Source organism: Larus michahellis, chromosome 3 (assembly GCF_964199755.1).
Source record: "Larus michahellis chromosome 3, bLarMic1.1, whole genome shotgun sequence".
NCBI lineage: Eukaryota > Metazoa > Chordata > Aves > Charadriiformes > Laridae > Larus > Larus michahellis.
Genome location: NC_133898.1, coordinates 70,528,370 through 70,552,970, shown reverse-complemented (window position 1 = coordinate 70,552,970; position 24,601 = coordinate 70,528,370). Strand labels below are relative to the sequence as shown.

The 24,601-nt window shown below is 42.2% G+C and overlaps 1 protein-coding gene across 1 annotated transcript in view; it reads left to right on the top strand.

Annotated features, from left to right (window-relative positions):
* Positions 1 to 10,081, top strand: part of ENPP1 (ectonucleotide pyrophosphatase/phosphodiesterase 1) — a 59,285-nt gene extending 49,204 nt beyond the window's left edge. Inside the window, exons 19-25 of the mRNA XM_074580701.1 lie at positions 68 to 119; positions 2,438 to 2,592; positions 3,806 to 3,941; positions 4,566 to 4,646; positions 5,730 to 5,862; positions 7,197 to 7,353; positions 8,204 to 10,081. Coding sequence (XP_074436802.1) covers positions 68 to 119; positions 2,438 to 2,592; positions 3,806 to 3,941; positions 4,566 to 4,646; positions 5,730 to 5,862; positions 7,197 to 7,353; positions 8,204 to 8,371 — 882 coding nt within the window. The 3' untranslated portion in view covers positions 8,372 to 10,081. The remainder of the gene's footprint in view (positions 1 to 67; positions 120 to 2,437; positions 2,593 to 3,805; positions 3,942 to 4,565; positions 4,647 to 5,729; positions 5,863 to 7,196; positions 7,354 to 8,203) is intronic.
* The last annotated feature ends 14,520 nt before the right edge of the window (positions 10,082 to 24,601 follow it).

The following is a 24,601-nucleotide window of genomic DNA, read 5'->3' as shown; positions in this document are numbered from 1 at the left end:
GTAGTGGTTCATAATGTGTTTTGTAAAACACTTAGTAAAACTCACTGTTTTTGCTTTGCAATTATAGGGCTTGCCAGTAAGGGATTTTCACCAGCGTTTAAATCTCACTGAAACAGAAGGTAAGAACTTTAGATAGAAATATAAAATTATAACAAAACGTAGGAATTTTAAAAAATATAAAATGTTTGATGGCTAAACTTCCGAGCAACTCTCAAGTACATGAGGCAAAAATTCTTTGAAATACTCACTGGGACTATAGTTCTGAGGTTTTCAAATACAGTCCTACTGAATCATTTGTTCTCACATGAATGTGTATCCTTATACATGTGTCTTTATGGCACATGTATTACCTGATATTTTTGAATTTTCTAACACTGAAGTAATGAGCATTCCAGAATGGGAAACAAAAGCGGTGCGTGGGGAAGTATCTGATAAGAAATCCCTGCAAATACCAACATCACAGTGGCAGCATACTTTAATGAAGCATAAGGGGTATTTTACAGGGTTGAGTTGTTACATGGTCTTAAGCTGTTGCTTGTTTTACTTATGCTTTATTTCCATTTTTTGGACATATACATGGAATGTTTGAACTGCAGTTTGCAAGGCTGTAGATGTGCTCATGACTCATTAAAAAAAAATAAACTCTTTTGAGTATGAAGAAGGTAAGACAATAAGTAAATAATGAAAACCATTAAGTCAAAATGAAATGTAGCCCTTGGTGCTCATACCTTAAAAGATGAAATCAAGATGATTAGGCTGTCAGAAAAAGAAATAGGCTGATAGAGACCTTGCCTCGTGTGTGTTCATGAAACCTTGTTTCTTATGCAAATAAACTCTATTTGGCAAAACCCCGCTGTAGCTCACTATTAAGAACCGGACTTAAATGCCAATTACAGGCAGGATCCTGTAACTGTACAGGCTCCTTGTTCAGGGCTAGTTTAATGCTTCTGTTAGTTGTAGTTTGCCCTGGCACAAAGAGCGGATAGAGCTTTCTTGAACCTTTTCCACTAGTGACAGGGCATCTTTTTAAAATCTGCCCCAGAACCCTTTTAAAATACTCCTGTCAGTATTGTAACACTCATGAGAGCAACATGTACGATGTCCTTTCCCTTAAGCATGTAAGTGGTTTTACTGAAACAGCCTCTGCTAATGTGTAGGTGGATGCCCTCGTGCCTTGCTGAACCTGTCTCTGAAGAAATATGGCAAGGCCAGGCGCGTAACCTATTTCAGTTCCGTTCTGTAGAAATAGGAACCTAAGGCTCTAAACCTGCTTTTTTGAAACAATAGGATTTTGGCTTGGATTATCAGTGAGACCTAGTTTAGCACTGGTCTTAAGAGCAGTAACTTCCTTAAAAATTATGTGAATTAAGCACTTAGTAATTAGATACCAAAAGCTTTATCACAGGTGAAAGAATTTTAGTAACCAGCCTAGATGCTCCTTAAGACTACTTAGAGTTTATTAGTTACCCGAGTTTGCATATTCTCTCATTGATTGTCATAGCTTGACAGCCTGTAAGAACAACAAATTCTAACTGCATTTTTAGTTTTATGGAAAAATGGCAATTGTTTGCCTTTTCCATCATGGGTGGAGAAATAAATGACATAATCTTGACGTTGGGTTTTTTTGTGTTGTGGAATTACCATGAAAAAAACCTGCAGCACTCATTACTCAATTTCTTGAGCATGCATAGCTTCTTTCTCATTCAGTTTTAAAGGAAAGTCTTCACTCTTCCACTGGATGCGGTAGTTGGCCAATAAACAGGCAATGCCTTAGGCAAGGGTCTGGCAAAAACCCTGTGCAGTATCATACATAAAACATTCGGAGATATCTTTCTCTGTATACAAGCTTTAGCTAAAGAGCTGTAGTCCATGAGAGAGGAAGCAGGAAGGTTTTGTGACTCTCACTCATTACAAAGTGAGTCCTCGCACGCCTGAAAATCCAACTTCACTGTATCATTTTTTTAGATCTCTATATTTTTTTTAGTCCTCTAAATGTCACTTTTACGTATGGCTTTGTGGTTCCTGCCAAAATAGTCCCCTTGGCAGATTTCAAATCACCACAGTTGGCTACAGTTCCATCTAAACGTTACATAGAAGTGGATCCCACGTTATATATTTAAATTGGAACACAAAGTCAACAAAGACTTTAACTTTGCAACTTAGATTCATCTGTTTTAAATGGCAAAATGTTTTATTTTAAATATAAACTTAATTTTTACAGTATGAGTTTAAAGGATTGCTTTATACTGGCTTTGTCATCTAATTTATTGCCTTAGCATAGAAACTATACCTTTGATATAAGAAAGAAAACGTTTTTGTTCCGTCTGTTACTGTGACTGCTCTATTTGGCAATTGGGGCAACCTTAGGTGTGTAAAAGAGGAAGGTGCTTAACAGCCAGTATTGATTGAAATGTAACAGGCACTATTTCTGCTGCAGTTAAGAAGATAGAGAAACTTACTTTGCCCTATGGACGGCCCAGGGTTCTGCAGAAGAGACATAATTACTGCCTCCTTTACCATTACCGCTATGTGAGTGGATACAGCAAGGACTACAGGATGTCTTTATGGAGTTCATACACTGTTAACAAAGACGTAAGTATATGAAGAAAGGTTAGAAGCAACCTTGAAAGGTGAAAAGCTTGAACGTTGGGTATTCCTGAATGCTGCTTAGATCTGCTCGTGATATTATCTCCCAGGGAACTAAGTAGAACCACATGAGAGAAAACGAGGAATTCAGTGTGAGCTTTTCTTCACTTTCCTGTATGAATAAGGATTGGCTTTGAGTTTTTCATGTTTCTCAAAGTGAGCTGCAATTTTGCCTCCAGAGCAAGCAGATCCACCAGGAAGCGAGGAGCCCATTGCCACTGATATAGAGGCCCTACGAGTCTGCACTGGCTTTCTGCTTGGCAGTGTAGGTCTGCTATAGCAGCCTGCCAGTGCTGTCCTTGAAGTCCAGTCTCAACATGGGTTTTGTGGTCTTAAAGCAGTGCTCATAACGTGGCAGGATCCTTTTGAAAAAAAAAAAAAAAATCTCTGGACTATCTTGAACCATTCATACCCTGATCCAATATTCTCTCAGAATATCATCCTGATTGGAGGAAAAAAAAAAGACGTCAGTGGAGATAAGCCTGCTCTTTGCTGAACCCTGTGCTAAGATGCACATGTTCATGTAGAGCACTGATCTTGTGAATGAAAGTTTGTGAGGTTTTTTTGTTGTTGTGGGGGTTTTTTTGTTTTGTTCCCCCCCCCCCCTCCAAATTGGCCTTTCCCATTCAGAGGAAACTTAGACACTACATCATGTGTTAAAGGAATTAGGACAGTAGAGGATGCTTTTTAGTTTGATTGTCTGGGAATCATAGGTTTTAAATAACGACTGTTATAATAGAATAAAACTAAACTGTGGCAAGGTTTGCTTGATTATAAATATTTTGAGGTTAGTGGCATGAAAGAGAGATGGCCGATATCACATCTGGCTGCCTCTAATTCCTAGCCTGAATGAGCAAGTACATTTACAGTAGATCAGGTTATCTTTAATGGGCACCTCTATGTTCTCTTTTGGAAGATGTTATTCTCAACCCAACTAAAAGGCTGCAGTCCTGTTCACTTTATTTCCAAAATTTATGAAATGGAGGGCTTGTTTTCTACTGACAAAAAAGGAACAATTCTTTCATCTTAGTTAAGTCCCTGCATGCCATTAAAGGCAGTTGCAGCAAAGTATTTAGAGTTCTGCTGTCCCCCACATTGAGAGAATTATTGTTAAGTCAGCCGTCTATTTTACCAATGATAATTCCTTCTTGTTCAATAGGACAAATGGGTTGCTGCTACGGAAGATACCTCCAGCTGTTTACACAAGGATGTCCGTATTTCTTTTAATCATAACCAGACATGTTTGTTTTACAACAATCACCCTCGCCTAACTTACGGATTCCTTTCTCCACCAAGTAAGTCCATTGCCTTCATTGTACAGCATATCTGATTTAAATAACTTGTAATGTAGTAAGTGTATTCTTTTACAGGTGTTCTTGATAACTAATCAGTACAAATCAGTAGTCGCTGAATTGTTGCAGTTCACTTCAGCATATGAGAAAGAAAAGCATTTTAGGCACTTCAGCAATTGGTGGGTTGTCCAAGGTCATTTTGTACTTCCTGAAAGCTTTGCATCTTGTCAGGTTTCTAAAGTTGTATCTCATAGAAGAAACTGGAAGGAACATGTAAACCTCGAGTCAAGTCTGGCAAGCTGGTAAATTGTAAATTCACTTTGTATGACAGGTGTTGGAACTATCCAAAGTAAAATTTAGGGATGTTTCATTAAGTAAAAAACCTGCCTTGATAATATCTCAGAAATTTGTCCACTGTATATCTGACAAGTGCAATTGCTGCTGCTAAGATTATTTATATTGGATGGGATCCAGCAAATACTGAAGTTAGGAATTAGACCCATATCAGCTTTGGAAAGTGAAGTTAGGTCAGCTCCACCTTAATGTTATTATACCAGTCTTTTACAAAGCATGAAAATGCAAATTTAAAGGAACAAATCCAAGTGACTAATTGCTTTTTTGTTTTAGATATTATGACAGATGCAGAGAAACCTCACTATGATGCCTTGCTTACCAGCAACATCGTGCCAATGTATCCTGCATTTAAAGGTACTTAATTTGTATGCGTATTTTGTGTGCATGGTTGAATACAAGAAGGATTTTTTTGTTTGCTTCCAAACCATGCAAATGATCCCTGGTTTAACTGCCTCTGTAAAGTAAGACCTCTCCTGACTGTTGGCTTCTTACCTCAATGAAAAGTTCCTTGAAGTGGGATTATCACTTTTGTGAAAAATGTCCACTGTTGTGAGTTTACGATTCCTAATCAACTGGTTTATTACATGGGAACATAGTATAAGTGTCTGCATTTAATGTCTGACACTCTTGTTTGCACTTTGCTGTCTACCTAAACAGGGTTTTTTATTGACTATCTGCTAGACAAGTAGATACCATATATAATTATGAGAATTAAATTAATTTCCAGTTTAGGAATGTCTTCTAAACTCCCATGAGTTTCCAGGCACGAATATAGGTTCTCAATCACTAAGAAAACAGGAAAATAATCCTGTCTCTAGAAGAAAAGATACGGGTTCTCTCTCTCCCTGGGCTATCCTCTTGTCCCTGGAGAGGATATTCCTCTCACCCTGGGCTTTCCTGGGTGAGGGAAACACAAGATGGTTGGCTGAAGGAGATGAAGCATATTCCTGATGAAAAAGAAGCATAACTATGGTACTTCCTCTGGACAAAAGAGATGTCCTGTTTTTAATGGAATAGTGGTCAACTCTTAACTGTAATTAAAAATATCATATCAGTCAGATACTTCACAGCTCACGGGTGTGAGCGTACAAGCTAGCCAGGCCAGCTTGATAGTAGGGCAAGACACAGACAGGCATGGTCTTCTCTCTCCTTCCCTCCTCTAGTCTCTCCATGATTTGATTTACAAGGAAAGAAACCAAGGCCACAAGACTCGGACAAGTTTGTGGTTAGGGTGACTGTGAGACCATGATGCCAGGAGATATTGTAGTGTATGCTGCTGCTCAGTTAGATGCAACCTTTAAAAACTGTAAACATGTGTATAACTTATTATTTTCCTAGCTTATGTCTGTTTATATTCTGCTGGAAACTCTGCAGAGTTGTATTAACAGCTGCTACCTTGGAGATCATGTTTCCTACTTCCCCGTTACTGTGTTTCAGTGTTATGGAACTACTTCCATCAATACCTGCTACCTGAATATGCTGCAGCCAGGAGTGGTGTCAATGTAGTCAGTGGTCCTGTGTTTGATTATGACTCTGACGGGCTCTATGATACCCCAGAAAAGGTGAAAAGGTGGGAACCTTTCACATTCTAATCCTTTGTTTCTTTCCTCTATTAGTGGTCAAAAAGTAACTATGATCCTTGTTATCAAGGATAGCATCTTGTGGAGATGGGCTCTTGGCAGGTTATATCAGTTCAGAGACAGTCAAATGGCCCTAAGCAGAGAAGTGTAAAGCTACTGTGCCCTTGTGGCCAAGAAGGCCAATGGCATCCTGGGGTGCATCAAGAAGAGTGTGGCCATCAGGTCGAGGGAGGTCATCCTCCCCCTCTACTCTGCCTTGGTGAGGCCGCACCTGGAGTACTGTGTCCAGTTCTGGGCTCCCTGGTTCAAGAAGGACAGGGAACTGCTGGAGAGGGTGTAGCAAAGGGCTACCAAGATGATTAGGGGACTGGAACACCTCTCTTATGAAGAAAGGCTGAGGGATTTGGGTCTCTTCAGTCTGGAAAAAAGACGACTGAGGGGGGATCTTATCAACACTTATAAATACTTAAAGGGTGGGTGTCAGGAGGATGGGGCCAGGCTCTTTTCAGTGGTGCCCTATGACAGGACAAGAGGTAATGGGCACAAACGTGAGCATAGGAAGTTCCACCTAAACATGAGGAGGAACTTCTTTCCTTTGAGGGTGGCAGAGCTCTGGAACAGGCTGCCCAGAGAGGTGGTGGAGTCTCCAACTCTGGAGACATTCAAAACCTGCCTGGACGCGTTCCTGTGCAACCTGCTCTAGGTGACCCTGCTCTGACAGGGGCGTTGGACTAGATGATCTTCAGATGTCCCTTCCAACCCCTACCATTCTGTGACTCTGTGAAATAAGCAATAAGTGCAAAGAGAAAATGCACCCTGAAAATGTGTCATCCTAAAACCTGAAGGTGATATATAAGAGAGGCTGTTGCATTTAGAAGAGTCTGCTAGCCTGAAATCTTATGATATTGCCTCTAGGAGTGGACAAGTCAAGGGTTCACCCCTGGTGTCATGGTTGACACTTCCTGGGCTGGCAGTGTTCCACTACAAAGTTGTGAGTACAAATGCACTAGTTAGCAGAATTGGTTCAAGCCAGCAGGCAGATGGTTTTCTGGGCTCAGGCTGAACTCTCCGTCTACTCTGGATCCTTACATATTTTTGTGATAGATCAGTTTGTTGTTATACCTCTTCAAACTTGTTGCTTAGACCAGCCTACAAGCCAAACTTGACTTGCAGAACAGTAATCTGGAATCTTTCTTCCAGGCCTAAGCTTTCTTTGGGCTAAATAGGTGAATTGCTAAAATCGATATGACAAAATATAGCTGCTGTCATTTGTTCTTTGTGCAAGTATGATTTGGTGGATTTACAGAAAGGTCTTTTGTTTCAGACATCCCAATAATTCAGAAGTTCCAGTTCCAACTCACTTCTTCATTGTGCTGACCAGTTGTAAAAATACTTCTGAAACTCCTCTGGAGTGCGAAGGATCTCTAGATGCCTTGTCTTTCATTGTACCTCACAGAGAAGACAACAGTGAAAGCTGTGCAGTAAGTAGTCAGGCTTGAGCTTGTTTTGTTTGGATATCAGTGATTAATTAGTTCAAGACTATAGAGACTGTAAAAAGTGTGCCATCTATCATAATCATTTTGAGAGAGAAGACTGTACTTTTGTAAACAGAATTATGTTAAAGTCTGTATATATGCTCAGACGTGAAGATAGGACCTCCTTGTTCACAGAACAAAATTTACAGCTAGAGGGGCAGAGTCAGAATATTTTGAGACCATCAATGTGATACGTAAGTAGACTTCTGTAGCCCAAATATCCAGTCAACAGTTAAGAAGGATGAAGAGCTTCCAGGAGAAGATGAGTCATCCACAAAGAAAGAGGTCAGTGCTAGGCCAAATGCACACCCAAAAGAAGACACAAGTGTTCCTGAAGAGTATTGGTTGCTTCTAGTTCAGGTACCTTGGCATTGTGATGGGAATGCCCGTAGCTACACTCCATATAAACCAGAACAAAGGGTGAGAAGCCTGTAAACCTATCCTAGAGCGAAGAATTACACAAGTCAGTGCCCAAGTCAGGCACAGCTCTCAGAAATAGTTTTATCATAGAGATGGTGGATAGATGCTGGACTTCACCTGCCATTCCCTGTTATCAACAGCTTCCACTGGTGCAGCTACAGGTTCTGCATATTTCAGGAAGTAACAGCAAGTACTAAATTCAGGCAAGCTTATAATTATTTATAGTCCAGTGCTTTCTGTTTCTTAGATACTTGCCAACAGTTTCTACTTTCTGTCTTTATAAAACATCAAAATGTCTTTTGCTAATTGATTAAATGTATGTCAGAAAAAAAAGATGGTTTACAACCCCTTTTTTTTTCCTTCTCTGTCCCAATAGGATGGCAAGTCAGAGTCCACGTGGGTTGAAGAGAGAATGAGGTTTCATACAGCTCGTATCAGAGATATAGAATTACTTACTGGACTCAGCTTCTATCAAGACAGAAAACAGCCAGTAACTGAGATTTTACGGTTAAAAACATATTTACCAACTTTTGAAACGGTCTGATTTTTTTCCTATGGAATGTTGTTATCCATTTCACAACTGGTTTGTAAATAGACTGTTTTTAATTAATGAAAACACTTTTTTTTAAATAAGCTGTAAAATTTATGAGAATTCTTGACCAAAATGCCAGTAAGGAGGAGAGTGGGTGCCATATTTGTATCTCAGGGACTCCTGATGGACTATGTGTGTAACACAGGATGGCAGCTCCTGTCATTCCCACTTGAATGTGGTAGAACCATGCCCATTATTAAATGCTAACAGCATTTGATCATCATAGTCTGAGACACGAACAAAAATATTATCTTTTATATGCACTGGAGAGGGAGAAGTTTATAAAGCATGGGTTATGACCAATATTCTACATCGAAAATATAGATAATTAGCAAATACAGTTCTGGGAAATAACTACATTCTTGGTGACCACTGAAATATAAACAACAGCACCCTCTCACTCCAGTTTTCCTTGAAGCATGAATTACATTCTGAACTTTGGGTCTGATAAAACAATCCAGCATTACGGTGCAAGAAGCTACGCTGAGGTTAGTAAGGTTGGTAACGGAAACTTCCCCGATGTGGAGAAGCCACCTGGCTAAAGGTGTTCTGTTCGCTGGGAAGCCTTGGTGTGTTGCTGCCCTCTGGTGTCCCCAACACTGAAGGAGAACTTGATGCACAATTTGCATGTTGCATATGCATCCTCAGAATGAGCAGGTATAAGACATCGTCATCTGCAAATAAGAAGAAATTAATTCGGGAATATCTCTGAGCTCCCAGAAAAAATTATCTTACTTCAAATTAAACTTAGGTGTGGTGAAAAGATTTTTGCTTTCTTGAAACAAATATATCTTTCTCAAACTGGTGCATGATTTTGTCAGCTGCGGATTGGAAATCTCGTTATTGTTAAGAAAAGGTAATCTTGCACTAAGATTGTTGCCTTAATTAGACTGGTAAGATGATCTTCTCTAATGGCAAATCTCATCACTACAGAAAATGCCCACAGGCCGTTCAGTTGTGCGTTGGCAGCAAATGCCCAGCTCCTAGCTGCATTTGTAGCTTTTCTTAGTGCTACATCATCTGAATCCCAGCTCACATAAGTTACTCATGTTGAATGCAGATGCTGCCAGATGCAAATTCCGAAGAAGCGTGTAATGAGCTTTCTTGGAAGCTTTCAGGCTACACAAACAGCTGCTACAGGCACTCAGGAGCGTAGGAACTCCCTCCTTTTCCAGTACACATGCTATCACCTTTGTAATTCTCCCACTCTCTCTGAAGCTGATGAGCCAAAATTGGCTGTTATGTATAAAATTTGGCATAGTCAATTACACATTTATGTTCTTTTCATTTAAAAAGAAGAAAATACATCATGCACAAGTATGTTAGAAGAATGAAGAGCCTGTGACTGAGCAGAGAGGTATTTTTACCTTACGGTTCGGTCAGGGGATGTTGGAGGGTGGATTCAAAGCCTGCTGAAGTCAGTGGAAGCCCTTCCATTAACTTCAGTTGCAGCGGCTGAAATCCTGGGACCATTTTTTATTTTTAACCAAATGTATTTTCTTGATCTGTTACAAGCATGATTTTTTTTTTCCTAAAGTAGTTTCACTGTGTGAAATTTAAATGCGTTGTAGCAACCTCACATTATATGACTGTGACAGCATTATTCAGTGTAACTGCTTTGTAACGTTGTTTGTGACCAATAAAAACATCAGAAGTAGTAAATATGCTGTTCATGACCCTTTTTGTACCAAATGCTACTGGCTAGCTAAACACTTGTGCGGATACAGAGCACTATTTTATGTTATTTTGGGGAGGTGGGGAGGAGGTTGCCTCAATCCATGCTCTTTGAGTTGAAGAGAACTTCTCCGATGGGAATATTGAAGTGGCGTTCATTATTGGAAGGGGAAGGTAGGGAGAAAGCTGGTCAAGATGTTATATTTTTTTTTAGAACTGTAACTGTCTCCTGAATGCAAATGACAGAGATGTTAACGTCTTCACAAGTGAAGCGATGCCAGTTTCAGTTGAGGCAGGACTAGCCTAGCTCCTGGGTAAAGATGGAACAGGACAGGCTTCAAACATGACTGTTGGCTTGACCTAGGGAGGATTTTGGAAGAGAACAGCAGCTGTGAAGGCTATTACGGTCAACAAGAGAGGGTAATGGCTGAGAGGGGTTTGGGATCTGGCTTTGCCACAAATTGACGAGTCAGCTTGACAAAGAGCAGAGCTATCCTGATTTAACCTTAGTGTAAATAGTTTTGCTGCTTTTACTTCCTCATCTTTGCTTTTTTAGAAATGTTTGTAACAGTGCTGTCAGAGCATTGTGAATAAGTGCTGGTGCTAGTCATGGTATCTAGTGTCTGGCAATACCCCAGAACGGCAGATACTGGGTTGTGTTTTTGAAGCCCGATGGACTCCAAGGAGTATGCTGCAGCCACCATCAAACTCATAGTTCTGTAAAAACCCTACAGCTTTGTCTATCTGGATGTAAAATATTTTCTGTCTCAACTGCTGTATGGTACCAGAACTCCACTGAGCATGGTCAGTAGGTGAAGCTGGAAAGTGTTGTAGCAACACTGTCATGACGTGGCTGGCAGCATTAGTCAACGGAACTGCTCCTCAACATCAGCTGCTGTGTAATCTGGCCTTCTTGTGGGTAAAAAAGACAATGGAGGGGCAGACTAAAGGTCATCGGTCTGGATGTGTCTAGCAGCGTTGTGTGTCACCTGGTGTTCTCAGGGAAGGCACCAGGAGATGCTGTAGTCTTCATTTGGTGCCCACTGATACAGTGAAGGTGCTGACAAGTCTCCATCTCCTAAGCAATAGTGTTTGCTTAGGGTAAGGCTGAGGAAGGGAGTGGTAGGAGCCTTCACAGATGTCAAAGATTGTTCCAGGGTGGACAGAGCTAATCTAGTCCTTGTGACTTGTGTTTAGGAAGAGAGGAAAGAGGGCCTGAAGTTGCAACAGGGGACTTCTGTTTTAGGCATGGCCTTGTCTAACTGTGGGATGAGTTAAGCAGTGGGGTGGGCTGGTTACTTAAGGAGTGAAATGGGTTGTGAAATGTTGTTGGGTAGGCAAGCCTTAACGTACCTGAGAAGCTGGTGGCTCTGGGATGGTGAGGTAGGAGTGAGCAGTGGGGCAGAGGGATATCTGTGTGCCTTCAGAGGTATTCAGGTGGTACAGATTTGTATTGCTGGCTGCTCCCATCACTAACTGTGAAGTAATTCATTTGACTAATGTGTTACACGTTTCTTGCTCTTATTTACCTTGGGATCCACTGCGTTTTAAGAAAATGAAGCAAAATATAACTGCCTATTTTTGAGGCAGTATTTGTGACAGACCGGTTCTGGCAAATCTGTTCTTGACACATCCAGCATCCGTTAAACCACGGTGTCCAGGCCCGTGCACAACAGCTGTCAGCTAACAGCACCTGCCAGAGGCTGCCCTGTCTCATCCGGCGAGTGGGTGGCCTGGGCTTCTGCCTTTCCTCAGCCTGAGGAGATTCAAAGTACAAAATTATCCCTTTAAATACAAGGTTATAAACCAGACTCGGCAAGCTGGGAGGAGCTACCCCTCTGCTGCATGGGAGGGCACCCACTTTTCTAGGAAAATGAGATTCATGGGAACTAGAAGACAAAAAGGAATATAAAAGAAAGCCTAAATCTGTGGCTCTGTGGTTAGGGTGCTCAGCTGGAAGGAAAGGTCTCATTTCTGACCTCCCTTCTTGCAAGATCTGCTGCAAAGCTTGAGCCTGTTGCTGAGGAGGCACCTGTGCCGGCCCAAGTTGCCCATCGTACCACTCTAGAGTGGGTGCTCAGGGGTGATGGCACCATGAGGGACGTCTCCTATGGCAGGGTCACAGGGCAGCTCCCGTAACACTCTGTGCCTGCAGCAGCACCACTAATGAGGTAAGGAAACCATCCCAGGGCTCACGGTGAGGGCTGGACTCAGCTCTTTTACTGCTGTGCCTGCAGTAAACTGTTTGTATCCTTCTGAGGAGTTCAGGGACAGAGTTAGTTTGAGCACAGCAACTTACTAAAGCAGAAGTTTCTGAATATTTTTGTTTGTATACCACCATTGCCAGTGGCAGCAGCAGCAACATCTCCTGCTTACCCTCGTACACCCTGTGGCAATGTCTGGGTGGCTTTGGAGCACTACACTGAGGTGGCTTGTACCATGAGCGGTAGGTACATCTACCTTAGTTTGGGAACCTCTATATTACAGGAAACCAGTCCAGGCTTGGCATCCTGTGACTCAGATTCCCTTGGAAAGGAGTTGAGTCCTTCACTGAACCGCTGTGAGTCACCACACCGGCCTCGAGCCTCCGGAAAGGCTGCTATGGAGACCACGGACAAACTTGCAATAATTATGGAAGCCTGGAAACAGATTTTAGAGGATGCCATTGCAAATTATCATATTCCTCCTCAGCCACAACATGTGTTAAATTTGTGTTGCCCTATATTGCAGGTTTAGTCCTTTCTATTTTTAGTTTCTTTGCTGAAATAAAATGAATACAGCAGGATGGAAAATTTCGAATCAACCCAAAGCTCCTGACCAATCTCCCCCTGATTAGAAGGCAGCGGAAGCGCCCTTTGGTCATGTCCATAAGGCACATATGCATGGCTGAAACTCGGTCTAGATGGTATGAGACTCTGCGTTCATGGCGCTCTGGCAAAACCGCGCTTCAGCACCAACCTCCGCCTGGGGCTTGGAAGAGGATTTGTTTAGGTGTCTTCATATGTCTCTGTGCCGGAGGCCTTACCTTGGCCATCCTGCTTCTGTACGGGATCTTTGGATTTCTGGATTTCTGAATTATAGGATGATGAACTCTCTTCTAAATCTTGTTCCTCCTGGCTGCATGAGCCACAGAATTTTAATTATACTCTTTGTTCTAGTGCTGTGACTAGGTTTAAAACCGTACCCGGCCTCTTTACACCGGAGAAAGGAATGATGTGTATCTTGTGTGATGTGTATCTTGTTTCTGCTGCTCAAAATAAATTGTTTAGGGAGATGCAAAGTTTGATAATCACATATTGATGCGTTTTACTTTGAATAAATAGTGAACGCAGCTGCATTTGCTGGTGATACCTGGCCCTCTTCTGGTGTGATCTGAGATAGCTGGGAAAAGATCTGTTTTGCTCAGCATACATTTCCTGAGGAAATATGGCCCTGGGACAGTAGAAATCCAGACAAACCATGTGGAAAATAATGGGCTTTCCTAGGTTTTTATGAAATAATTCACATTCTTGTAATTAACTAACAATTCTACTACAATTTTTAGAGATGAGAGCATTGGGAAGACTGAATTATCGGTGTGCAAAGAATCAAGAAAATTCTGCAGAAGAAGGTTATGCTCTGACTTCCTATGGCCGGGGAAGGTTTTTTCATATGAATTGTTGTATATCCTGTGTATCAGACATGCCAGTGGAACTAATTACACTGCAGATGTTAACGCTTCTCTTTCCTCATACAAATGAGCTAAAATCACATAAAATGTGCATTGCTAACTCCCACTGCTGGCTTCAACAGAGTAGAAATGCAGTGTGACTCTCTATCAACCACTTCACCACCGGGGGGAATAATAGTTCTTGGGATATCTTGCAGAAATGGATGTCATCTTGGAGCTTGCATAATATAAACCAGGGTGTCCATAGCTTTCTGTGAAAAAAAAGCCCCCAAAAACCTCAAAATCAGCTAAAGCATGACCCCAGACCACTTGCCCCCATGTACTGCAAGATCAGAACATGTTGCAGACAAAATAGCCTGATTCAAACAGGAGACATGGGGTGGTGTTATGACAATGAAGCCGGATGACTTCGGAGGAAAGTTAGCTAACGGATTGAGTGGTAAAGAATGTATTTTGATTAAGTCAACAAATTTAGCTGCAGACCTCAGGATCCAGAGGACCGGACTGGGACTAATATGCTGTTCACACGGAGAAGAGTTTTAGCTTTACTGGACACTTCTATGTATGTATAAAGGGCAAAGCACACAAACTCAGGAAGATCAGAAAACACCTTCAGGAGGAAGGCACCAATTGTTAGCCATACCCACCAGCTCGATCCAAGTCCTTATCAGGAGGGTCTGCTAAAACGACTTGCAGACTCCATAGCTTTGTCATCTGAGGGCCTAGGTAGCTGCAGCTCTGCAAAAAGAGTAGGTGACAACCATTCAGATTCAGTACCTGATGGAAGTTGTGTTCAACATTCTTGACACGTAGCCCCTTGAATACAGAAAGCGTGGAGATTCCTGCAACATCTAGAATGAATCCTTCGCAATGGCAATTTTGCCGAAACGTCAACCATGCCAAAAAAAAGCTTATGAAAGATGGACGTTTTTTGGCATCAAAGGCATGATGGTGAATCAAAAGTATTACAAGAAAAAGTCCTACCTACAAGAAAATGTCATGTGAAGCTTAATATCAGAGTCCACAAAAATCACGGGGCTCTAGATATTTCAGGAAGGCTGCAACTGTTCCATTACTGAAAGGGCATCCAAAGAGGGGCAGTGCTTTGGGAATTGGAGGGAATGGATCTATTAGTTGGGAAAAATATCACATGACTTCTTAAAAAAGAGAAAAAACAATTAACCAGAAAGCTGTTTTGGCCCAAAAGACTTGAATAAATATGTAAAAAGGAAATATTTTCCACTAGTAATAAGAAGATAAATTTTGGGGACTTGGTAGATAGCAAACACCTTCCTAAAGCCCCATCTTTAAAAACAGAACATACATTGATTTTAGCCCTCTCTTTGGAAGATGGTTTTCTCAGACACGTAGATTTTGGTGGTGTAAGAGATGGCACTTGATATAGGTGATGGTTTTGTTGGAGTGTGTGGATGATAAGAATTTCAAAGCCCTCCTGAAAACAGCTGGAACAGCAGTGTTAAGGCTGAATCACAACAGAAAATACTTATTAGGGCAATATACTGCCCAGCAGAGGAATTAACCTGAATATGTTCTTAGACCTGCTTGGCTGAGCCACCACCTTTAACGTGAAAACAAGGGTGTAGAGGGATTTCTGTGTAAAGCAAACTATGTAAGGAGGTGTTTGCCTAACCTGGATTCTCAAGCCAGCAACTTGAGAGCGTTACTTGTGCATAGGTAGCTAGGGGACATAACTCTTGGGGGAGATTCAGAAGCTGAAGAATTTGGTCAGTTAGGACCAGGCTGATAGTAAGCACAAAGCTGGGCTGTCCACAAGCCTTTCCAAGAAGGAGGTTGGCACTGGGAGAGTGAAGAGTTCTTTCTGCCCCTTGCCTGACCCAGTGGTACTGATATCTTAAGGCCCCCGGGTCCTGCGCCTGGTCTGAGGCTTGCTGAGCATTTACAGCCAGGTTAGTTAAGAAGTCAGTGGCAAAGGTCTGAAGTTCTGTGAAGACCCCTTGTTAAAAGTTGTTCACCTGGGAAAGATGATGTTGAGGAAATGTATCTCTAAGAAGCCCCTTTGCCTGCTCATGCAGAAGATGAAGTGCACAGCACTGCTAAGGAGCTAAGTAATGAAAGCAAATCTCCGGTTCTGAGTGACTAAGAACGGCCAGCCCATCACCGCTAATACTGAATAAAGGTGTCATTCAAACAAGTTGTAGAAAAACTTCATAAGTGTTTGTTTATGAAGGAATTATATGCACATAACAAACACCCAGCATGTCTTACTACTTTTTTGAGTCTAAGTAATGTGGGTGTCTGTGTACCAGACTCTGCTCTGCACTCTGGTTGGGAGGGCAGCTGCAGCAGGTCCAGAGGTGAAGGCGCAGCAGGTCCAGAGGTGAAGGCACAGTGGCCCTCTTGCCCATCTGTAGGTCCAAACCCATTTCACAGAAATGGGTCTCAAGTAAGGAGCTAGCGCACAGGTTTTTTACAGTTGTTTTGAGTTGGATCCAGAGCATCAGACTCCAAGTCCTATTCATCCGACCAAACCTACACAAAACGGACACGACTCATTGTCTGTGCATGTTGAAGAAGTAAGGAGGGAAATGAGTTTCCCTTTCAACAATTTAACTTAAAGGCTTATTGTAACATAATTAGTCAACTGGAAAAAGAGGTGCAATCAATCACATAACTTAATTTCATGGATTTCTGACAGAACCCCGATGCCTACGTGTGAATCTGTACATGCCTAAGGAGGAGAAGTAAGCTCTTCTTATCCGAAAACTTGGACCTTGGAGGGCTGGGTAGTTTTTAAGCAGCATGCAAGATAAAAAGCAAGACATTTAAAATATACTCTTCTTTATTGTTGCCTTTAATAAATAAACCTCTCTTTTGTATGATTTTTCCAGGTACCTGACGGTGACAATTATTGTGACCCGTTCCTCCAGCATGGGTGCCATTGGGAAGTTGGAGGATGCCCATGGAAGGTCTGCAAGGTCTGTTCTGCTGCTTGTCGCCAGTTCAAAACATGTCAACAGCCAAAAGCACGAGAGAAAGGGGATCAGTGAGACCTCACCCTACAGCTGGTTCCAGAGGACTCACAACTGCACGCTTGGATTTTTTATTTTCTGCATCTTTAATATAGGTCACAATGATTTGCAGAGTGTATAAATGCGTGTCTAAGTAACGCATGGTGCTCAGACAGTCCTCCGTAGCTATTACTTTAATACTTCATGAGAAAATAGGACTCCCTACATTTCAAACTAGCCTATGCTTAGCTCACACCGTCCTTCTTAACAAAATAGCAAGAGCTGTTTCGAGTGAGTAATGAAATGCCTACCCCCGAAAAGAGCATCATGAACTTCTTCACCTTCATTTATAAAGAGGCAAAGTGTGTACCTGAAGCACAAGGCTACTGCTGCTGCCGCAGCGCAGCCACACGGTGTCAGTGTGATGCAGAGAAAGAGCCCGGTCTCATCCCGGGGACCCGGCTCCAAGCCCTGTAGCCCCCGGCAGCAGAGCCCTGGGCCAGCTAAGACCCCGGGGGGGCTATGTAGTACCCAGCACGGGGGCTTCTTGCTGCTTCAGGAGCTGTTAGTCTGATACTGGTTGAGGTGGTGTGTTAAGTGCTAGCTAAGATAAATATTAGAATATATTGCTGTACTTCTACACCACCTCTTAGCAGCATCATCTAACAAATTATATGCTCCAAATTTGGCTCATTAAGAAAGCAATTTTTATCGAAATGTACTCCTGAAATAAAACGTCAGGCCAACTTTTTCCTCATCCTTGCTTTGGAGAAGCAGTCAGACAAAATACAGGTGCCAGTGCACAATTTTTTTATTTTCTGACTAAAGGACAGGCAGTTTCTGAGCAACCCTACTAGCCCACAAGTTGTTCTGGTGTCAATATACAGACCAAAAAAAAAAAATAATCAAAGACTGGTTTAATGAAGTCTAATAAATAATCTTAGAGAGATCTTAGGCAAAACTGTCAACTATTTGGAACAAGAACCTGTTGCCTCTCACAATCAGCACTCACCACACAGCACAAGAAGATTTTATCAGCCAGCATTACAGTTGCTTATTTGGCTCTGATTTTTGTTGAGGGGGCCATCATATATGTCTGTGTGTGGTTGCTAGCAAGTGCACGTATTGTTTCTAAATTGTTTTGTGATAAGGTCTGTGGAGAATGCCATGCAGGAGCCAAAGAAAACATTACATAAATAGTCTCTAATTTGCTTTTCAACTGTATGAAATTAAAGCACTCTTAAGGATAGAAGAGTCTTGCTTGATTTCTGCGTGTAGAAAATCTGTTAATTCTTCATACAGAAACAAAGCTTTTACCCAGAGAGTCCTTGCACACTAAAGGCTGGCCGAACTTGCAAGCTTTGCCATGATCATTATATACTTGCAGAAGTCAGAAAAGCCAGAACTAAAAAGCCCAGTTGTACACAGTTTTCCAAAGGGTAAAAGATGAGCATACTCACATTTGTAGAGTGGAATATTACAGAATCACAGAATGGTTCAGGTTGGAAGGGACCTTAAAGATCATCCAGTTCCAACCCCCCTGCCATTGACAGGGACACCTCCCACTAGACCAGGTTGCTCAAAGCCCCATCCAGCCTGGCCTTGAACACTTCCAGGGATGGGGCATCCACAGCCTCCCTCGACAACCTGTTCCGGTGCCTCACCACCCTCACAGTAAAGAATTTCCTCCTGATATCCAATCTAAATCTCCCCTCTTTCAGTTTGAGGCCGTTACCCCGTGTCCTATCATTACACTCCCTGATAAAGAGTCCCTCCCCATCTTTCCTGTAGGCCCCCTCTAGGCACTGGAAGGCCGCTATAAGGTCTCCTCGGAGCCTTCTCTTCTCCAGGCTGATATTGTATAAGACAACACTTTTATATTATAACTGCATCCTCCTGAGGATAACCACATGACACAGAAAGCTACAATGGGGATGTGTGTGCATGCGTGTGGATGGTTAGACTTCACAGGACACCCTTGTGCTAGATGTATCCCACGTTGACTAGCTCTAAGAGTCAGGTACTCTGGCTGTTAAGTGAAAAAGGTGGGTAACATCGACAATTCTCCTCCAGCAGCATTTTGTTGGGTATCTACTCAAATATCTGTAAAATAAAACGGCCCTTCTACAGTGCTGTTTATTATGGAACATAAGGACGAGCAGCAATGCTGAGCCTATAACACAGCAAGGAAAGCCAAATGTTGCCTTTCCTTACAATGCTGATCCCAGGTGGCTTCTCCTTGCCATTTGCAATGCTGGGATCCATTCAGGATCACTGGGGCCTGTTCTGTAGTATGTCTATGTAGTGTTTTCCAAAGTGGCTACATATTTGCTATGGAGCTGTGGCTGGAAGGATCACTGTAAGGAAAGAAACATTTAATTCCTATGCCATTTTATAAAAATCTGTGGAGTCACACGCAGAAGAAAAACCTCAGTTGAACAGATTCCCTTAGATGGGTAACTACAACTACGCTGCTGATGGGAAAACCCATTGAGAGCTGGCAGCTCCCAAGATAAGATGAGCTGACCGCCTTCATTTTCTCAGCACAACCCATTCTTTTACTCTCTGGCTTTACAGCATGTAGTGGGTCACAGCTATTCTCATGCTTTTCATCAAATATGCATTTGTCTCTTGCTCTTGATTGACAGATAAGAAGGTACAAATTTTGCATAGTGCTGTCTTTCTGTCTTGCTCTTGTTGGCTGTGAAGCTGAACCCCAGAGGGATGGTTATGTGTTCATCTGGTCTGTTTTCTCTTGTTTTACCCATCCTCTCCTCCTGCCAGGCTCTCCACCTGGGGTTGCAGCTGTGTGATAGCAAAGCACCGTTGCAGACATCAGCTGGGCCCGTACCTGTTCTTGGACCAGTGAATGGCTCTGTGCATATGGTGTAGCCAAAGCCTGAGAGTTAGGGCAAAGTAAGCTCCTTCAGAGCATGGTGGTGTGCTAAATCTCAAAGTCCGTGATAAAGGTGATTTCTCATCAGGAGACATCAAATGTCTTCTTTAGTTAAGAATAAAGACCTTTTTTTTTTTCATTGCATGATTTAAGAAATATGTCATTAAGAAAGCATAATTAACACCATACTGTATCACAGTGTATAAAGGTTAGATCTATTACCTTCCTATACGTTACATTTCTAAAGCTTGAACAGTATTTCAGATCTATTTTGAGTCCTTGTCCATCACATTCATTTACCACGTACTCTGGCTTATCACTGCCCTAGTAGGTGGTTTTAGCTGTTTACAGAATACTTTCTTGTGCAATACTTTCTCCTGCGAGTGCTTATTGCCAGGCAAATGCCACAGGAGCCAGCCTGTGCCCTCTTGGGAGCCCCCCCAGGCAGACAGCCCCATGCAGTTCCTCTAACTTCGTCCAGGCTCAGGACTTGGGGCTACAGGTGGTCTAAACCCATGTGACTGCCGCTATATCAATTAGCCAGGCTGACCTAAGTCCTGAAAACCGGCTGAAAAGCTGGTTCTTAGCATTTAGCTCAGGAGCAGGAAAACATATTTCATAGCTGCTGAAAGCTGTTAAATACCTGCTTTTAATAGGACTAATTTAAAACAACAAACATTTCTTTGGATTGTGCGTTTCTTTCAGTGGCCCAATTAATGGGGCTGAGTAATGAATGGAGGCACCGCTGGATTGTGTTTACACTGCAGTACCGCGTTGGCAACCTTTTGGTCCTGCTCGTGAAGCTGTAAAATGCTTTGTTCCTCACAGCATAAACACTGTTATACTACTATTAGGGTTGGATTTACTTACCATTAAGCAAACGTAAATACTCCTGCATTTGGCACCGCCCCAATACCAGGCAGGAGCTGAGGAATGCTGCCACAATACGCAGTTGGGAGGTTTCTGGGGGGGACTTTTCGGAATCGTCCCATATTCGCTGCTCTGCGGGTGTGGGCTCGGACCGCGGCGCAGCCGAAAAGGCCAGGGCTAGCAGCAATGACTGCGAGCAGTTGTCCTCCGACGCAGGAGCAGCGCCGGGTCGTGCAGTGGAGGTGGGACCTTAGTCATGCTTCTAAACTCTGTTCAAACGCTAAACGCGTTGAAGGCTTTAGTACAGTTTGGGAACAGGTTCCTTGAAGAAATTCTTGGTATTTCCTGGTTCCAGGCAGGCTGAAAAACACTGTGAGAATGTGGTGGCTTTTGGTATGTCCATTTATGGGCATGAATCAAAGGAACTGCAGGGAGGAAAAAAAGTGGAAAATGAGAGGAAAAATAAGTTAACTGAGCTACTTCCTCTCTCGGATTCTTCTTGGGTTTTGGGCAAAGCCTTACACTGGTATTTCATCCCAACTTCTCCTCGCTAACTACTTCCATATGTAGGCATAGTATAACATCAGTTAAAGCCACATTTAAGCACTGTTTTTAAAGAACTTAGGTTTTTGGTGGTAGGATGCGAAGTCAGAATGGTTGAATTATTATATGTTTAGGTAAGAATATTACTGTTCCTTCTTACTCTTAATGTTCTTTTCAGTGTAATGGTACAAGTGCTTTCTTCAAGTGTGATGTCTGAAAAAGCTATGCTACATGCAAAAAAATACAAATGATCTAGTTAGAGCATGCTATTTCTAGTGGTGTCCAAAAGTCAGTTTTCTCAGCTGAGTCCCCGTCTTTGTGAGACAAACAACTGGATACTGTTCAAAGACTTATTTGTTCCTGTGTGGTTACGGATCATTAAAAGTGGCTCATTCTTGAAGAGTTTCTTAACTAGTGTCTTTTGGATGTTTCTTAGCTCTGAGGAATCTGACAAATTTCCATCTGGAGAGTAGAGCTTATTTCATATGAAAGGGCTATAATCGTGTCTGTTGTTCACATCTGTATTGTGTTAGAAAGCTAAGCTGCAAATCCGTACAAAAGTGTTACGGTACAAAAATCTGAAATATGATGGCTTACAGTTATTTCACAAATTATTTGGTACTCTGGTCTTCAGCCACCTTGAATGCCTGTTTAATGATTAATCGAGTATCATTTATTAAATGAGTATTGGCTTTACAGTGGTCCCTTCCCAACTGTATTATTAGTATTGCTGGTGATCCATTTTAAGGAGCTAGTAATTTGAATGAATATACTTTCATATGTGAATAAAATGTTTTAAAAGTGCGGTAGAAAACCTGCACGATAGAATTTTATGAGGATTCAAACATCCAAAAGCAAACTTCCAAAACAAGGTGTTTTGGAAAGAAAGTGATCCAATGTTTTCTCTCATGTAAGTGACTTTGGACTTTTGAACTCGAGTTTTTCCTCTTGCATCTATGCATCTTCAGCCCAAACAATGAAATCAGAAAATATCTTTGCGGTTGAAAGGTTCCACATTTTAACCACCATTTAAGATGCCACAAATTCCACACAAGGGCTCCTTTTGCCCAGGATACCTTTGAAATGACTGACTGCTTACAAACAGTATGACATCTACCTGCACCTCTAGGAGACCTTGCAACAAAGTATTTCAATTTCTTTACCTTCAGAGGTCTAACACTTGCGAAATGGTGTAAAATGCATGATTCTGTCAGAAGGCTACATGTGTTCCTGGAAAAAAAAGGAATGCAAATCATTATAATGCAGCGATAGCTGAGGTTTATGATCCTTGATATGCTCAGGGGAGAGCAACAACTTGCTAAATAGCCTTGCACATGCGGCGTACTTCCTTATTTTAATTTGCAGTGGCAACAGCAAACCGCAATCCAAATATTCTGAGAGAAGACCTCTGCCATCCTTTTCTCCTGGCCTGAAAGCAGTGTGATGATTTGTCATGCGGCGGGCAAAGCAGCTGCATCATTGCATTACCAGGCACAGGATGTGTCGGGGTCCTGAGCTGTTTTGGGGGAGCCCCTTTGTGGGTGTCTAATTACAGGTGGCCCTTCCTAAACTAGAGCCCTGCTGCCGCTCTCTGCAGCCCTGGCTGCAGCCTCCTGTTCCAGGCACAGCTGGTGGAGGGTGCTGGGGGGTGGCCACGGCGCTGTGCAGCTCAGGGGTCTGAGATACAGCCCACACCGCAGAGGACTGGGACCAGAACCTGAGTGACTCTCATGAACCATTCATGAGGCTCACGAGGTCAATATTATAAGGAATGGCCATTAATTATAACATCTGATATCAATTTGTAAAAGAAGGCAGGGCAGGGTTGTTAATGAACGGGCTTGAGCAGCATCATAAACACCCCATCTCTTAAGGGCGCTAATCCCAACCTGCTGGGTATATTGTGCTTCTTTCTTCTGATCCCAAGAGCTTCTATAGTGATATCTATGAATGAAGTCCACGTATGTCCTGTCCTTGCTGGAACTACAAATGACAGTTCTCTTGTTATTTGGGGGTGGAGCCACAGCAGCGGTCGGACAACCAGGCCTTGTGGTTGTATGAGCGTTTGAAGTGTTTCCAGGGTGAACTGAACGGCTGCATCATATTCATAACCTGAAAAAAAAAGAAAAAAAATAGAGAAAAAATGCTGGAGAGTCTCAGGGAGTGTAAGAGCCAGAGGCTACCCAAAACTATTTCATATGGGACACAAAAAGCCACTTCCTCATGCCAGGAGAATTCCTCGTATTTTTTAGAGGAAGGGGAAATGCTTCTATGGCCTTGTGCAAAGCCTGGTGAGGCCACTGGCAAGACTCCCGTTGACTTCCCATTAGTTTGGGGCTCTGTTGGCCATCATTAGTCAAAGCTGGTGTTACACTGATTTGCTGCTAATGCTAGCTGAAATCACTGGGATTGGAAGGTGCTCAGGAAGGATGGACATTTTTGTAAGCTAACACTCTTTCACCACCAGGAAATTCCAGATTGAACTTGTTCGCCTGAAAAGGATTCTTGTTGGAGAGTATGTGTTTTTTCTGAAAACAAGAACTAATGCTTCTAGTGCAAAGGTTAATTTTAAATTCAGAGAATCCCCTCATCTTAATAAAGGGACAAAAAAAAAAAATCTGTTATTAACGTAGGACCTAGCACAGGACTGAAGCTTTCCTTTTAGCTTTAGGGGGATGAGGGAAGTAACTTACAACTGTCCTTATACTGCTTTTTTGCTTATCTGAGAAGAACATTTGGACCACTATCAAAATGCGTAGCCCTTACAACGCTTCTCATCTCCAGGTCTGCAAGAGTTTGAAACAACGGACACTTCACCAACAGAACTGTCACATAAATTGATTTGCCACCCCCCCCCCCCATCAACTAGGAAGATAACCCAGGTATTTGCCATCCGAGTTCAGTGCTCTGTCTACCATGCCATACTAAGGTCTTAATTCAAGTAAAAACACATCGAAGTTAGCCCTACTCTGCATGAAGATCTTAAGAGGCCCCTTCCAACCTGTATTATTCTGTGATTTTTATGATATAATTCATTAGCTCTTCACCAAGAATTTTACTACCTTTTAGGCTTCTGGATTTGACTCTTAAGAGTCAGGAACCACTTTAATGTAGGTACTTTAAAAACCTTTTTCCTTGCCTTAGCTGAAAAGAATTTTTAACCAGTGGAACATTTCCATGAAATTAAAGTATGTTGCGTGGAGTATTATAGCAGGAGTTGAATACTATGGTGACCAGCTGGCTCATTTTAAAGTCACCATATATGATGCATGAGGAACCTGCTGCACTTTCTAATGCAATACCAGGCTTGGCAAAGCAAGCCTGGCCCTGCCTTCCAGTCTAAATTCACAAGCGTAACAAACCATTGTTGGTTCACTAGTAACAGAATAAGTAACCATAAATCATTCGCTTATTCAAGAGTGTACATGCTTCTGGACAAAAAAACCCATCACGCATTACTCAATTCTCACGTAGTACAAAGACAAGCCCTTTTAGGAATATATAAAGTGAAAACTAAAGGTAAATGAAATACCAAGCCA